Here is a 17,801-nt window from a genome sequence, read left to right as displayed (position 1 = left end):
AAAGTCAGTTTTGTAAGACATTCTGCCTTTCAGTCTTATTTTTTTCTTTAATGTTTACCTATATCGTTTTTGAGAGGTTCCAAAGTTTTACAAAAATGGGAATGCTGGTCATGACAGTCCAAAGGTATGCAAATCAAAATATGAAGTAATTGAGGGTAATGAGAAATTAAGATTGCAGGGCTCACTCTTCAGTTGTAGGAGGAAAATTAAAGGTAAACTACATAGCAAAGTTCAGAATAAAACATGTATAGGCATTCAAGTCCTTGCAGGCTTATAAATTGCCTGGTATGTCTGTAACTACTTTGCTATTACGTGGCCAAAACACAGGGGACTTCAGGATGTGTATTTATGGACTGATTCCCCAACAGATAACTGCACTATTCCGGAATGCTATTGCTATGTCAATAGTTGTACTTATTGTTTCAAAATTTTTTCCATTTTTCAATCTAATTAACTTAGAATATCTCTAACGTGATTTGCAAAGAATTTTATATTTATATTTTGCAATCAGCATTTGACTGGCGCTCAGGTTTGAGACATGCACTACAATGTGTAAACATTTTGTAAGATAATAAATAGCCCCTAAATGTTTTATGATTGCCTGTTCCCTGCTAATTGGTCATGGATTGAAATTCCCCATTGTTTAATTTTTTTTTAATTTGTGGGAAATTTTTATAAATGAGTGTGTGGGACTTCATATCACAGCTGTTGTCATTTAAAGTTTGGACAGCATCATTACAAATGAAGCCCTGCTGTGAAATCAAAGTCAAAAGGCATCTTGGCATCCCAGCCATTTCCTTAGGAGAAGATTACAGCTCAAGTCTGTTGAACTTTATTGCCTTGGGCCTCATGACAGTCTTCAGAAACATGCAAGGCATTTCTGTTAAAGAAACTCAGATGTGCTAGGACACAGGGGATGACATTCTTGTGCATAGCAGTGTCCTAAGCAAGAGGGTGAGGAATAAGTCAGGAAGAAAAAGATGATTCACACTTTTTGCTGTATTCTGGGATTATTTTATACAATCCATGGAGATGACAGAGAATAGGAAAAAGGTGTGGTGTTTTCCTACATGGCCTATATACTTTTTCCAGTTTTACTGAGGTATAATTGGCAAATAAAGCTGTAATATATTTAAAGTGTACAGCGTGATGACTTAATATACCATACATTGTGAAAGGATTCCCACAATCAAATTAACACATCCATCACTTCACAGATTTCCCTTTTGGGGGAGGGGTGAGAATACTTAAGTTCCACTTTCTTAGCAAATTTTAATTATATGATACAGTATTATCAACTATAGTCACTATGTTATATATTAGATTCTCAGACCTTATTCATCTTATATGTACTCTTTTACCAACATCTTCCCATTTCTTCTTACAATAGTTGTCTTTTAACCAGAGTATTTGGTCTATTTCTGCTATTATAGTTCTATTTATTCCTACTATCTTATTTTGTTCTTTTTTGATTGTTTCCTTTTTCTGAGTTTCTTTTCCTCTTTCTTGCTTTCCTTTGGGTTATTTTTCTTTCAGTCAATTTTTTCCCCCCACTAGTTTAGAAGTTGTAACCCATTCTGTTCCTTTGGCAGTAATACAGAGAAATTTAAATGTTTACTTAATTTATTAAAATCCAGCTCCAGTCCACCACCTTACAATGTCTGTGCTACCGTGGTTGTATATTTTAGTTGTATCTTATTTTTCTTTGATACTGAAAGACATTATTTTGTGTTTTATATAGTCAGTGTATGCTTAATTTACTCACATATTCATTACTTCCCTTGCTGAATTATCATTTTATATCTCAGACTTTCCATCTGGTGTTTCAGGTGGCCCTAGGGGGTCCCTACCATAAGGTAGTTCTCCTAATGGACTTCCTACCTTTAGCGAGTGCTGGGTTTTGTCTCCTATCTTTTGAGTGCTTTGAGTTGTTCAAAACTAATACTCAAATTTACTTTGCTCACCAACTGTTCTTGAGGTAAAATTGCACTTTAGTGCTGTATCTCTCCAGGTTCCCACATAACTTATATTTTGGCCTGAGTGTTTCTTACTTCCTTGCCAGTTCATTGCCTTGCATTAAAGATTTTTAAATATATTATCTAGCATTTTTAGTTCTTTACAGTAAAAATGCCTGTCAGTATATGACCATAAGTCAAGAAATAAAAGCTCATAACTAAGTTTTTAAATGATCTTTTGGTTGGAGTGCTCTCAGAAGATTTTTTATGATATTAAATCATTTTTTCAAAATATATTTTTCTGTACTTCCCTGGTGGCACAGTGGTTAAGAATCCGCCTGCCAATGAAGGGATCACGGGTTCGATCCCTGGTCCGGGAAGATCCCACATGCCACAGAGCAACTAAGCCCATGCGCCACAACTACTGAGCCCGCGTGCCACAGCTACTGAAGCCCGCACACCTAGAGCCTGTGCTCCGCAACAAGAGAAGCCACCGCAGTGAGAAGCCCACGCACCGCAACTAAGAGTAGCCCCCGCTCGCCTCAACTAGAGAAAGCCCGCACACAGCAACGAAGACCCAACACAGCCATAAATAAATAAATAAATAATTTTTAAAAAATAATAGTAATAAAATAACAATTGCCCTCAATTTAAATATATATATATTTTTCAATTGCTTTCTAAAAAAAATGTTCTTAGTCAAATTAGGTTGGAAATGCTGCCACCAAATTCCTTTCATCCAGTCACAGTATAAAGCCCTGAGAAGTCCTACAGTTTTTTAAAACAAAAACATTGCACTTAATTTTGTTTACCCAGCATTTCCCCAATTTCCCCCCAAGTAACAGCTATCAGTACTCCATAAAACTAGTGTTTGCACAACAGTCTGAGGACACTCTCCCCGCTTTTCCTATAGAAGCCTCTTAGGTAGGCCTGAGTCTCCATTGTAGAACCAAGCTTCTCTCTCCTAATAAGTTATATTTGCTGAAATATTCAGGGATCCTGCTGGTTAATATAAGTTCTGTTTATTTGCTTTTTATGGAAATGAGATGTTTCCCCCTTAGAAATGGGGACCACATTGATTAGCAGCCATATCACAGAGACCTTGTTCTACCAGTGACCTTTCTTTTTTAACTCTCTCTCCCTTGGATTTTCCTCCTTGGTGTACTTGGGTCCCTTCTAATTCTTATAGAATCAAAGGATTACATAGAATCTTAGTATTCATCTGGTTCAGCCCTACCAAGATTCATTCAGCTACCCATTTGGATGTCATAACTCCTCAAACAGCTTCCTTCCCTTTACAACTTTGAGCATTTACACTCAGGGCCTTTTTTACTCTACTCACTTATACCCTCATCATGTCACCAGTGACCTCTTTGATTCACAAGTTTCTTGGCTTTTTCTCAATCTTCATTTTACTGAATTTCTCTGAAGATTTCAACACTATTGGTCGTTTCTTCTTCTCTTGACAACTATAGTACTGCTTTCTCCTACTTCTCTTTCCCATCATGATTTTCCTTTATTCCTTCTCTATAAATATCTTTCCCAGGTTTCTGTCCTTAGCTTCTTCTCATTTCTCTCTCTTCTTGAATTTATTCCTTTATTCATTCACTTATTCATTTATCCAATAAATGTTTGTGTGGTGAATTAATTAGAACTATTATTTTTAAAACAGTATAGGAAGTTTGAGCCTATCTTTTAGTTATTTAAATTGGGTCAGAGAATGTCACGTATATGAGAATGATTCTTTATTACAGAGATTTGTCTTGTAACCCAGTATTGTTTCAGTGTTTTCTGGAGTTGGACATTCAGTGTATTCTACAGCTGTGTTTTTCATAGTTAAAAATGCATGAAATTCTATTAAGAACTCTTTTAGCAGATCATAATACCAAATGTACTCATGCTAAGCAAGACTAGCATTAGAAGAGATGCCCACCTTTGGGCCATGACTTCTGAAAGAAAGTTTCCTCCTTTTTTTCCTCAGGGCAGTACTACACCCTCAGCCCTGCCAAGCCGTAGTAGTATTTTGAAATAGACCAAGGTTGTCTATGGTGTATTTTCTCTTTGCTTCTGACTCTTTCTCCTTTTTCTAGGGGCCTTGTCCCTGGCACCAGTGCCCTTTTGCAGCTTTAAGCCTCCAACTGCTCTGCTGTTGAGGCCTGTTCTCCCTCCCTCACATTCCAAAATCAGTGCTGGCAGCTCAAAAAACTCATATCCGCCACCTCAAGAATATGAGGAAAGCAATCAAGTACAAAAGGCGGTGTTTAGAGGAAAAAGCACCAGGCTGATAGGTAGATAAATCTAAATTCCAGTGCTGGCTGACATCTAGGCGTCTTTTTCTCATCTGAAAAGTAGAGGAATTGCATTGGAATAATTGATACTAAGGTCTCAGCTCTGTGAGTTTAAAATCAATTCATACAAACATATGAACGGCTGATAGCTGATGAATTTGCATTTTGATGGCAATAGTTATATTGTCTAAGGTTGGGGCTGAAATTACTGTACCTGATCTCTCTAAGGGTATTACCCTGGAGCATTGTTCCAGGCCATGGCCCCCCTATGCTGTTCAAGTCACTGTTGTTTTAGGTATATATCCAGAAGTAGAATTACTGTTATAGGGTAATTCTACTTTTCAATTTTTGAGGAATTGCCGTACTGTTTTCCTAGCAGCTGCACCATTTTACATTCCTACTGAGATTTTCTGACTGTCCCATTCCCCAACAACATTTCACCCAAGGGGTTTTGGCATCAGTGGTATTTCTTGCCTGATCAATAACAGAATTTTACATATAAACCCTTCATGTGTAAGACTAAGAAAAAATACATTATTTCAATTATAACATACATCCCAGTCTCAGAGAAGGTAAACTGTGGGGAGAAAATGTGTATCTCAGATTCAATGAAATATAGTAGTTAAATATACTAAAACCCCCTCCAAAAATTTTTGGACAAATTGCACAGCTGTAAACACAATTTTTGTAAAACAGGAAAGTAAAAGTAGCTACTCACCAATAGTGTATGAAAACATCTTTCTCAAATGTATTTTTATATCATTTCTAAAAGAATGGGTTTCAGGGGACTTCCCTGGAGGTCCAGTGGTTAAGACTCCGTGCTTCCACTGCAGGGGGCATGGGTTCCATCACTGGCCAGGGAATTAAGATCCCACATGCCACGTGGCATGAGCAAAAAAAAAGAATTTTTTTTAATTAAAAAAAATAAAATAAATTTTTTAAAAAAAGGATGTGCTTCGGGACAGTATTTTTTCATACTTTTTTTTCACACTTATCTAGGTAAGCCTTAATGACGACTTGAAATAAAAGTAAAAACCCCTTAGGACACTAAATAATGTATCATAGATTTTTGTTTCCATATATTTGTGATTTCTGGTAAATGTCCTAATAATGCTCATTTCTCTTTGTTTTGTTTAAGGATTGTTCAAGTTTAGAAGAATATAACATTGCTGCAGCATTACTCCCTTTGACCAGTGCTTTCTATAGGGTAAGTTTCATTGGTCTATATATGTCATTATGATTTATATAGATGTATTCAGTTTGATTTATCATGGAACTACATCAATCCTGTCCCCTTAGTGTATCTAAGACATATCTGTGGTTATATTTGTTATAACGTTTATTGCATGCTATGTGTAAAATATGTAATATATAATGTTAAATCATCTCGTAAGATATAACCCCACCATTCCATCCCTACTTTATTGTTCTTTAGAGCACCTAATGACACCTGAAATTATGTTGTGCGTTGGTTAGTTTACGTTTCACTGTTTTCCCCCACCAAAGAAAATAAATTTCATGAGGCTGGGATATTGTCTGTCTTATTCATTGCTGTATCCCAGTGTCAATCAATAAATGTTTGTTGAATGAATGAATGAACAAATGAACAAGCTAGATAAATAAATGGAGGCAGAAATTAGAGTTTAACTTCACTGGCAATTTCTATGAACCTTCTGAAAATTTTCCAGAATGTTCAGTGCTTTTCTTAATTCTGTCATTTATTGTAGTTGTCCTATCCATGGCTTTTCATAGAGAGATTAATTCTTAGGGTAAATAAATCCAGCAAACTCTTATTCCCTCTTTTCCTGTGAAGGACTTGTAAGGAGTTAAATAGCCACACTCTGAACAGCACATTGAATACGTCCTTCTGAAATGTACAGTAGGAAGCAATAAACCTGTGACAGCCAGGCTGACTCACTGTGCAGCTGTGTGCAGGTAGCTTCAGGAAGCCCAGGAGTTATGGAAGGACTTCTGGCTAAAGCTACTCCATGTTTCATGGGCTCTAAGTCAGGAGAGATTATCAAATATTCCTAGATCTGTTTTAGTAGAGAACTAGGCGCCAGATAAAGTGCCTTAGCTGAGTGATGAAATGATCCATGCCCTTAGATGCTGGCAGTATTCTATTACTCTTTTTGTTCTGCCCATCCTTTTTGTTTCATCCACCATTTCTAACTGATGAGGTCTAGCCCCCTTCCTGCACTTAGTAGGTACCCAATAAATATTTCTTGATAAACTCAGTTTTTTAAAAACTTTACTTCAAATGATTTGTCCACAGTCTGTGAGTTAAAGGTCTTAACCCAAAGGTTCTCCATAATCAGGAACTCTTTCTCTGCTGCTAACTCACTTCCTCTTTCTTCCTCCTTACCTTCCCATCCTCTTCTAAAACAGAAAATGGAATTTATGAGACTCACACTTCTCAGACCTGGCAGGTCATACTGAGCATGCTCAGGAAACAAGGACAAATCTCAAAAATGTTAAACAAATGAATTTGGGTTTAGAAACTCATGACAACCAGCTGGAGCTTGGGCATCATCTTTTGGTTTTCCCTCCTCAACTTAAACTTATCTCCAGGCCCACTCCAGTTTTTCTTAAATGCATACATACTAGTCTTCTCGGAACTCTCCCTAGTAGTTCTTCATCTTAATCCCCTCCTGGCATGGAGAATAATGTTACAAAAATAGGTCAGGCTCTCCTGTATCTTAAGCCACCAAGGAAATTTGTCTCCGTATCTCAGAGGAACCAAAAAACTTGGTTCTAACTAGCCTTCATATGGGCCCTCACATGGGCATTTGTTAAAGAAAATGGCATTTAAAAATTTTCCCACTTTAACATCTATTTTTTAAACTTAGATATTATGTAGAAATAAATTAGAAGAAACATAGGGGAAATAAGAATTGACAGTAGAAACTCAATTGCTCAAGAAATCCAAATTACTTAAGATTTTTTTTTTAAGCTGGATCATTTATCTGTTTTATAGTGTATATTAGTGAGGGTTTGATCATCATAGCAGAAGCACCATGAGTGATGGGAAGTAAGGAATCTATTATAGGGACCAGCTTTTACATTGTTATAGAAGCTGGGGAAGAAGTTTATGGAAAGCTTTGAATTAGGGTCTGCCTGTGGCCCTGAAGTCACTATAGATCATCAGGAAGCAGTCATAATCAGCAGTCAGGAAGAAAAGCTGGGCATGATACAGGGAAGAACAAGGACAAACTAGAATCTATGTATGTCTTTTAAAGTCCTCCAACCTCAAGAAAGCAGGTGACCTGAAAAAGAAGCAGCATTATTGGCCATGGAGCTACACATGTGCCTGGCTCTGACTAGGAGCAGCTAAAGGAAGAGATCCAGAAGGAACTGGAGGAAATGTGAGCACAGTTCTTTCCACACATCAAGATGGTCCAGCAGATCTGCAACAAAGTGTATGAGATACAGCAGCACCTGGCATCCTTTACTGACCTTCAGAGTGTAATGGCTGCTGCTTCATTTTTGCCTTCCAAATCTTAGAGAAATTTCTCTGTAGTCAACCCTAACCTAGAATCATGGAGGAAAGAGAATTCTGGGAAATACAGTTCTAGCTTAGCTTAGTTTACACAGTACAAAACCATCACACCGTGTTTTTTTGTTTTGTGGAAGTTTTTAATGCAATTAGTTAACAAGTTGGGCTACATGCCATGCTCTTCTCTGTGTTATCAAACTTAATAATACAAACTTATGTTTTATGATGGGTTTATAGATTTAATTTTTTGTTGTTGACTTGGCTTGATTTTACTTGATTTCTTTTGGTTTAATTTGATTTGGGCATGAAAGGTCCAATTAGGCAGCAGAAACCATACCAGTAATATGAACAGGAAAATTTTAATATAAGGAGTTATTAAGTAGTAATAGGGGATTAACTACTAAGAAATAAAGAGAATTTTAAACTTGGAGGGTGCCACTCCCCAACAAGACCGAGATTCAGACCTTGTTGGAGAGGTGTTTCTGTGGCCACTGGATGGCACTGAGGTGAACTTCACTGAAGGGCCACAGACCAGGGCTGGCAAGCAGGAAACTGCCTAGTGGAGTTCTGGCAAGACTTGCTAGGAATCCACTCACTAGGGTACCACTGAAACTCGCACAGTGGTGAGCACAATTGGCTGTCCCACACACGACTAGCAGGTACATGTCACAGGAGCAAGAAGAAAAAAGCACACCAGAACCAGGAAAAGAAACCACTTCATATTGCTCTGTCCCTACTGACAAAGCTTAAAATTGTGCCAACTGGCAAAGGAGAAATTTTTACAGGTCCAGCTCCAGTACCACAAAGCAAGGCAAAGAAAGGTAGATTTGGAGGAAAGAGGCACTGCATTGATAACCAACAGAGAGGGTTAGGGAGTGGATCATATTGATTCTTAGATACTTTCTGAACTTCTATCTTATGGGAACGTAAAAGGTTACTATGCCAGGCAGCATCTTGGGCAGCAAGATGAACAAAACATTGATGTGGCCACTAGGAACTTACATTAGTCTTTATAATGCAATAAATAATAAATAAATAACCAAACTGGTCTACAGTTTCATCAGTCAGATAGACATTTTCTTAAAGTAGTACATATGCATGGTTAGAAAATTCAGATAGTACAGAAAGATACAAAATGCAACGTAAACGCTCCCTTTCCCACCTCTACTCCATTTCTTCTGACAGTTGATTTCTTCCTGGGAAAAAAAGTTGTGTATTATTGCTAGGATATGCAGATAAAATTAGCTTTTTTTAAACTAAAATGATCAAACCATTCACACTGTTTTCTCACCTTGCTTTTTTCACTTAGTAGTACATCTTGGAGATCCTCCTATATACCTAATTAGTATAGAGCATATATACCTAATTATTTTTAATGACTATATATACACACACACACACACACACACACACACATATGTATTTTTTTTTAATAGTGGAAGCCAAAGCCTGCTCTGTGTAAGGAGGTAGGCGAGATGATGGATCAGGTGCCTCTTTCTTTCCTTTCCTTTCCTTTTTCCTTTCCTCTTTCCTTTCTTCCTTCCTTCTTTCCTTCCTTCCTCCCTCCCTCCCTCCTTCTCTTGCTTCTTTTCTTTCTTTCTTTCTTTCTAAGTAAACCAGCTATTTTTTTAAATTGAAGTATAGTTGATTCACAATATTCTGTTAGTTTCAGGTGTACAGCAAGATGACGCACTTATTTTTTCTTCAGATTATACTCCGTTATAGGTTATTACAAGATATTGAATATAATTCCCTGTGCTATACAGTAAATCTTTGTTGCTTATCTATTTTATATATAGTAATTTGTATCTGTTAATCCATACACCTAATTTGTCCCTTCCTCCTTCCCCTTTGGTAACCAGAAGTTTGTTTTCTATGTCTATGTCTATGAGTCTGTTTCTGTTTTGTATATAGATTCATTTGTATTATTTTTAGGTTCCACATATATGTGATATCATATAGTCAGAGAGGGTCTTTCTCTGTCTGACTTACTTCACTAAGTATAATATTCTCTAGGTCCATCCATGTTGCTGCAAATGGTAATATTTCATTCTTTTTTATGGCTGAGTAATATTCCACGGTGTGTGTGTGTGTGTGTGTGTGTGTGTGTTTGCGTGTGTGTGCGTGTATATATATATATACACGCACACACACATATATATATATATACCACATCTTCTTAAGCCAGTCATCTGTTGATGGATACTTGGGTTGTTTCCATGTCTTGGCTCTTGTAAATAGTGCTGCTGTGAACATTGGGTGCATGTATCTTTTTGAAGTATAGTTTTCATTTTTTCTGGATATGTACCCAGGAGTGGGATTACTGGATCATATGGTAGCTCTAGTTATAGTTTTTTAAGGAGCCTCCATACTGTTTTCCATGGTGGCTGCACCAATTTACATTGCTACCAACAGAGTACGAGGGTTCCTTTTTCTCCACACCCTTTCCAGCATTTATTATTTGTAGACTTTTGATGATACTTTTTCCAACTGGTGTGAGGTGATACCTCACTGTGGTTTTTATTTGCGTTTCTCTAGTAATTAGCAATGTTGAGCATCTTTTCATGTGCCTCTTAGCCATCTGTATGTCTTCTTTGGGAAAATGTCTATTTAGGGCTTCTGCCCATTTTTTGATTGGGTTTGTTTTTTCGATATTGAGTTTTATTAGCTGTTTGTATATTTTGGCTTATTAACTCCTTGTTGGTCGCATCATTTGCAAATATTTTCTCCCATTCCATAGGTTGTCTTTTCATTTTGTTGATGGTTTCCTTTGCTGTGCAAAAGCTTTTAAGTTTGATTAGGTTCATTTGCTTATTTTTGCTTTTATTTCTTTTGCCTTGTATATTTTGAGACTGATCTAAGAAAATACTGCTACGATTTATGTCAGGGAATGTTTTGCCTACGTTCTCTTCTAGGAGTTTTAGGGTGTCATGTCTTAAATTTAAGTCTTTAATCCATTTTGAGTTTATTTTTCTATATGGCGTGAGGGAGTGTTCTAATTTCATTGATTTACATGTAGCTGTCCAGCTTTCCCAACACCATTTATTGAAGAGACTGTCTTTTATCTGTTGTATATTCTTGCCTCTTTTATCACAGATTAATTGACTGTAGGTGTGCAGGTTTATTTCTGGGCTCTCTATACTGTTCCATTGATCTATATGTCTGTTTTTGTGCCAGTACCATGCTGTTTTGATTATTGTAGCTTTGGAGTATAGCCTGAAGTCTGGAAGCGTTATTCCTCCAGCTTTGTTCTTTTTCCTCAGGATTTCTTTGGTAATTCTGGGCCTTTTTTGATTCCATATAAATTTTAGGATTCTTTGTTCTAGTTCTGTGAAAAATGTCATAGTTATTTTGATAGGGATTGTGTTAAATCTGTAGATTGCTTTGGGTAGTATGGCCATTTTAACAATATTAATTTTTCCAATCTAAGAAGATTGGATATCTTTCCATTTCTTTGGATCATCTTCAGTTTCCTTTATCAATGGTTTATAGTTTTCAGCATGTGTTTTCTTTTTAATAAAAAGATAATTATGTATATACTTACCATTCTCATAAAAGCGAAGTATTTTACTGGCCTAGATGAAACAAATGTTTATCTTTTAGAGCTTTACTTAGAGTAAAAGATGTTCCACATGCAACATTATCTATATTAGAGCTTTGGGAATTTGTTACACCACAGCCACTGTAAGTTTAGGGTTTTTTTTTTTCTCTACAGTTCCTTTTTTCTACTTCTACAAAGTTGTATGTATTTCATGTGTCTTTAACTTATGAAGCCTTTCTTTTCCTTTTTCTTTTTCTTTATTTTTTATTTTTTTGTTTGGAGATCAATTTAATATAGATAAATTGTCTATAAACGTGGGCAGATCATAGTAAGAAGTCAAAACATTTTAAGAAATTTTTCACCTTCTGCTTTTCTTTTTTTTTTTTTCTTATTAGTCATCCATTTTATACACATCAGTGTATACATGTCAATCCCAATCTCCCAATTCATCACACCACCACCCCACCGCTACCGCTTTCCCCCCTTGGTGTCCATACGTTTTTTTTGCTACTTCTGTGTCTCAATTTCTGCTCTGCAAACCGGTTCATCTGTACCATTTTCAGTGTTCCACATATATGTGTTAATATACGATATTTGGTTTTCTCTTTCTGACTTACTTCACTCTGTATGACACTCTGTATGACAGTCTCTAGCTGCATCCACGTCTCTACAAACGACCCAATTTCGTTCCTTTTTATGGCTGAGTAATATTCCATTGTATATATGTACCACATCTTCTTTATCCATTCGTCTGTAGATGGGCATTTAGGTTGCTTCCATGACCTGGCTATTGTAAATAGTGCTGCAGTGAACATTGGGGTGCATGTGTCTTTTTGAATTATGGTCTTCTCTGGGTATATGCCCAGTAGTAGGATTGCTGGGTCATATGGTAATTCTATTTTTAGTTTTTTAAGGAACCTCCATACTGTTCTCCATAGTGGCTGTATCAATTTACATTCCCACCAACAGTGCAAGAGGGTTCCCTTTTCTCCACACCCTCTCCAGAATTTGTTGTTTGTAGATTTTCTGATGATGCCCATTCTAACCGGTGTGAGATGATACCTCATTGTAGTTTTGATTTGCATTTCTCTAACAATTAGTGATGTTGAGCACCTTATCATGTGCCTCTTGGCCATCTGTATGTCTTCTTTGGAGAAATGTCTATTTAGGTCTTCCACCCATTTTTGGAGTGGGGTGTTTGTTTCTTTAATATTGAGCTTCATGAGCTGTTTATATATTTTGGAGATTATTCCTTTGTCCCTTGATTCATTTGCAAATATTTTCTCCTATTCTGAGGGTTGTCTTTTCATCTTGTTTATGGTTTCCTTTGCTGGGCAAAAGCTTTTAAGTTTCATTAGGTCCCATTTGTTTATTTTTGTTTGTTTTTGTTTGTTTGTTTTTTGTTTAATAAATTTATTTATTTATGGCTGTGTTGGGTCCCCGCTTCTGTGCAAGGGCTCTCCCCAGTTGCGGCAAGCGGGGGCCACTCCCCATCGCGGTGCATGGGCCTCTCACCATCGCGGCCTCTCCTGCTGCGGAGCACAGGCTCCAGACGCGCAGGCTCAGCAGCTGTGGCACACGGGCCCAGCCGCTCCGCAGCATGTGGGATCCTCCCAGACCAGGGCTCGAACCCATGTCCCCTGCACCGGCAGGCAGACTCTCAACCACTGCGCCACCAGGGAAGCCCCTATTTTTGTTTTTAATTTCCATTACTCTAGGAGATGGATCAAAAAATATCTTGCTGTGATTTATGTCAAAGAGTGTTCTTCCTATGTTTTCCTCTAAGAGTTTTATAGTGCTCGGTCTTACATTTAGGTCTTGAATCCATTTTGAGTTTATTTTTGTGTATGGTGTTAGGGAGTGTTCTAATTTCATTCTTTTACATGTAGCTGTCCAGTTTTCCCAGCACCACTTATTGAAGAGACTGTCTTTTCTCCATTGTATATCCTTGCCTCCTTTGTCATAGATTAGTAGACCATAGGTGTGTGGGTTTATCTCTGCGCTTTCTATCCTGTTCCATTGATCTATATTTCTGGTTTTGTGCCAGTACCATATTGTCTTGATTACTGTAGGTTTATAGTATAGTCTGAAGTCAGGGAGTCTGATTCCTCCAGCTCCGTTTTTTTCCCTCAAGCCTGCTTTGGCTATTCGGGGTCTTTTGTGTCTCCATACAAATTTTAAGATTTTCTGTTCCAGTTCTGTAGAAAATGCCATTGGTAATTTGATAGGGATTGCATGGAATCTGTAGATTGCTTTAGGTAGTATAGTCATTTTCACAATATTAATCTTCCAATCCAAGAACATGGTATGTCTCTCCCTATGTTGGTATCATCTTTAATTTCTTTCATCAGTTTCTTACAGTTTTCTGCATACAGGTCTTTTGTCTCCCTAGGTAGGTTTATTCCTAGGTATTTTATTCTTTTTGTTGCAGTGGTAAATGGGAGTGTTTCCTTAATTTCTCTTTCAGATTTTTCATCATTAGTGTATAGGAATGCTTGAGATTTCTGTGCATTAATTTTGTATCCTGCTACTTTACCAAATTCATTGATTAGCTCTAGCAGTTTTCTGGTGGCATCTTTAGGATTCTCTATGTATAGTATCATGTCATCTGCAAACAGTGACAGTTTTACTTCTTCTTTTCCTATTTATATTCCTTTTATTTCTTTTTCTGATTGCCATGGCTAGGACTTCCAAAACTATGTTGAATAATAGTGGTAAGAGTGGACATCCTTGTCTTGTTCCTGATCTTAGAGGAAATGCTTTCAGTTTTTCACCATTGAGTATGATGTTTGCTGTGGGTTTGTCATATATGGCCTTTATTATGTTGAGGTAGGTTCCCTCTGTGCCCACTTTCTGGAGAGTTTTTTATCATAAATGGGTGTTGAATTTTGTCAAAAGCTTTTTCTGCATCTATTGAGATGATCATATGGTTTTTATTCTTCAATTTGTTAATATGGTGTATCACATTGATTGATTTGCATGTATTGAAGAATCCTTGCATCCCTGGGATAAATCCCACCTCATCATGTTGTATGATCCTTTTAATATGTTGTTGGATTCTGTTTGCTAGTATTTTGTTGAGGATTTTTGCATCTATATTCATCAGTGATATTGGCCTGTAGTTTTCTTTCTCTGTGACATCTTTGTCTAGTTTTGGTATCAGGGTGATGGTGGCCTCATAGAATGAGTTTGGGAGTTTTCCTTCCTCTGCAATTTTTTGGAAGAGTTTGAGAAGGATGGGTGTTAGCTCTTCTCTAAATGTTTGATAGAATTCACCCATGAAGCCATCTGGTCCTGGACTTTTGTTTGTTGGAAGATTTTTAATCACAGTTTCAATTTTATTACTTGTGATTGGTCTGTTCATATTTTCTATTTCTTCCTGATTCAGTCTCAGAAGGTTGTGTTTTTCTAAGAATTTGTCCATTTCTTCCAGGTTGTCCATTTTATTAGCATAGAGTTGCTTGTACTAGTCTCTTAGGATGCTTTGTATTTCTGCGGTGTCTGTTGTAACTTCTCCTTTTTCATTTCTAATTTTACTGATTTGAGTCCTCTCCCTCTTTTTCTTGATGAGTCTGCCTAATGGTTTATCAATTTTGTTTATCTTCTCAAAGAACCAGCTTTTCGTTTTATTGATCTTTGCTATTGTTTTCTTTGTTTCTATTTCATTTATTTCTGCTCTGATATTGATGATTTCTTTCCTTCTGCTAACTTTGGGTTTTGTTTGTTCTTCATTCTCTAGTTCCTTTAGGTGTAGTGTTAGATTGTTTATTTGAGATTTTTCTCGTTTCTTGAGGTAGGCTTGTATAGCTATAAACTTCCCTCTTGGAACTGCTTTTGCTGCATCCCATAGGTTTTGGATCGTCGTGTTTTCATTGTCATTTGTCTCTAGGTATTTTTTGATTTCCTCTTTGATTTCTTCAGTGATCTCTTGGTTATTTAGTAATGTATTGTTTAGCCTCCATGTGTTTGTGTTTTTTACATTTTTTTCCCTGTAATTGATTTCTAATCTCATAGCGCTGTGGTCAGAAAAGATGCTTGATATGATTTCAATTTTCTTAAATTTACTGAGGCTTGATTTGGGACCCAAGATATGATCTATCCTGGAGAATGTTCCATGCGCACTTGATAAGAAAGTGTAATCCGCTGTTTTTGGATGGAATGTCCTATAAATATCAATTAAATCTATCTGGTCTATTGTGTCATCTAAAGCTTGTGTTTCCTTATTAATTTTCTGCTTGGATGATATGTCCATTGGTGTTAGTGAGGTGTTAAAGTCCCCCACTATTATTGTGTTACTGTTGATTTCCTCTTTTAGAGCTGTTAACAGTTGCCTTATGTATTGAGGTGCTCCTATTTTGGGTGCATAAATATTTACCATTGTTATATCTTTTTTTTTTTTTTAATATTTACCATTGTTATATCTTCTTCTTGGATTGATCCCTTGATCATTATGTAGTGTCCTTCCTTGTCTCTTGTAACATTCTTTATTTTAAAGTCTATTTTATCTGATATGAGTATTCCTACTCCAGCTTTCTTTTGATTTCCATTTGCATGGAATATCTTTTTCCATCCCCTCACTTTCAGTCTGTGTGTGTCCCTAGGTCTGAAGTGGGTCTCTTGTAGACAGCATATATATGGGTCTTGTTTTTGTATCCATTCAGCAAGCCTTTGTCTTTTGGTTGGAGCATTTAATCCATTCACCTTTAAGGTAATTATCGACATGTATGTTCCTATGACCATTTTCTTAATTGTTTTGGGTTTGTTTTTGTAGGTCCTTTTCTTCTCTTGTGTTTCCCACTTAGAGAAGTTCCTTTAGCATTTGTTGTAGAGCTGGTTTGGTGGTGCTGAATTCTCTTAGCTTTTGCTTGTCTCTAAAGCTTTTGATTTCTCCATCGAATCTGAATGAGATCCTTGCCAGGTAGAGTAATCTTGGTTGTAGGTTCTTCCCTTTCATCACTTTAAGTATATCATGCCACTCCCTTCTGGCTTGTAGAGTTTCTGCTGAGAAATCAGCTGTTAACCTTATGGGAGTTCCCTTGTTTGTTATTTGTCATTTTTCCCTTGCTGCTTTCAATAATTTTTCTTTGTCTTTAATTTTTACCCATTTGATTACTGTGTGTCTCGGCATGTTTCTCCTTGGGTTTATCCTGTATGGGACTCTCTGCACTTCCTGGACTTGGGTGGCTATTTCCTTTCCCATGTTAGGGAAGTTTTTGACTATAATCTCTTCAAATATTTTCTCGGGTCCTTTCTCTCTCTCTCTTCTCCTTCTGGGACCCCTATAACGCAAATGTTGTTGCATTTAATGTTGTCCCAGAGGTTTCTTAGGCTGTCTTCATTTCTTTTCATTCTTTTTCTTTATTTTGTTCCACAGCAGTGCATTCCAGCCTTCTGTCTTCCAGGTCACTTATCCATTCTTCTGCCTCAGTTATTCTGCTATTGTTTCCTTCTAGTGTATTTTTCATTTCACTTATTGTATTGTTCATCTCTGTTTGTTTGTTCTTTAATTCTTCTAGATCTTTGTTAAACATTTCTTGCATCTTCTCGATCTTTGCCTCCATTCTTTTTCCAAGGTCTTGGATCATCTTCACTATCATTATTCTGAATTCTCTTTCTGGAAGATTGCCTATCTCCATTTCATTTACTTGTTTTTCTGGGGTTTTATCTTGTTCCTTCATCTGGTACATAGCCCTCTGCCTTTTTAATCTTGTCTATCTTTCTGTGAACATGGTTTTTTCAAAGCCTTTCTTGGAGGTAGTGCCTTAACAGCTAGGTTTAAATTATTAGCGTTAGTTTTATGGTGAAAAATAATATAATCTTTTACATTCCTGTTATGTTTATTATTTATATGGTGCTTTCATTCTCAGTTCAGCAAACATTTATTAGGTGTGCCAAGCCCTGTGCTTATGTTTGTTGCAGAGTTACAGATGAATAACATGGTCCTTACCCTCAAGAAGCATACCGTCTAATGTTGTATCCATTAATTAACTATTGACAGAGGAACCATTTCACAGTTAATGAATAACATTGGTTTACTCTTTGTTTACTTAGGTCCTTTTTATTCAAAGATCATGTTTGTTAAATTAAGAACCAAAATATATACTCAAAGTTTAAAGCAGGGGTTCTTGTCTAAATGTTACTTTTTTGGGAAGAAAAATAATTAAAGCATAAGATAAAACCAATACTCAGTGCAGAAGTGGAACCAAAATCGGATACCCCTGTGTTACTGTTTCCTAGCGATAGCACTGAGCAACAGTGAAGGCCATGGGCCCCTCTACCATGAACCACCATTTAGTACCTTCTCTAGTGACCCATGTAACTTAGGGTCACTCTGTTGCAATTATTAATAACCCGGGTAATCTGGAGAGTGTCCAGAGTCTATCAAAGTATGCCAAATCCCTCCCATTACATCTTTGATGCACATCTGTTGGTTACTGTTGCTCAAAATGACTCCCAGGAGAGATGACACTTTCTCCTTTGGTACTCACTGTGGTTTATGTTTACCCGGGGAGGAAAAAGCA

The 17,801-nt window shown here is 36.9% G+C and overlaps 1 protein-coding gene across 5 annotated transcripts in view; it reads left to right on the top strand.

Annotated features, from left to right (window-relative positions):
- SBF2 (SET binding factor 2) overlaps positions 1-17,801 on the top strand; it is a 470,059-nt gene that overhangs the window by 337,798 nt on the left and 114,460 nt on the right. For all 5 annotated transcript variants that reach the window (XM_059931110.1, XM_059931111.1, XM_059931112.1 and 2 more), the window contains exon 17: positions 5,382-5,450. In XM_059931110.1, coding sequence (XP_059787093.1) covers positions 5,382-5,450 — 69 coding nt within the window. The remainder of the gene's footprint in view (positions 1-5,381; positions 5,451-17,801) is intronic.

The sequence above is a fragment of the Balaenoptera ricei genome, chromosome 8, assembly GCF_028023285.1.
Source record: "Balaenoptera ricei isolate mBalRic1 chromosome 8, mBalRic1.hap2, whole genome shotgun sequence".
In the NCBI taxonomy this organism is placed as follows: domain Eukaryota; kingdom Metazoa; phylum Chordata; class Mammalia; order Artiodactyla; family Balaenopteridae; genus Balaenoptera; species Balaenoptera ricei.
This window is presented reverse-complemented; position numbering and strand designations above follow the sequence as displayed.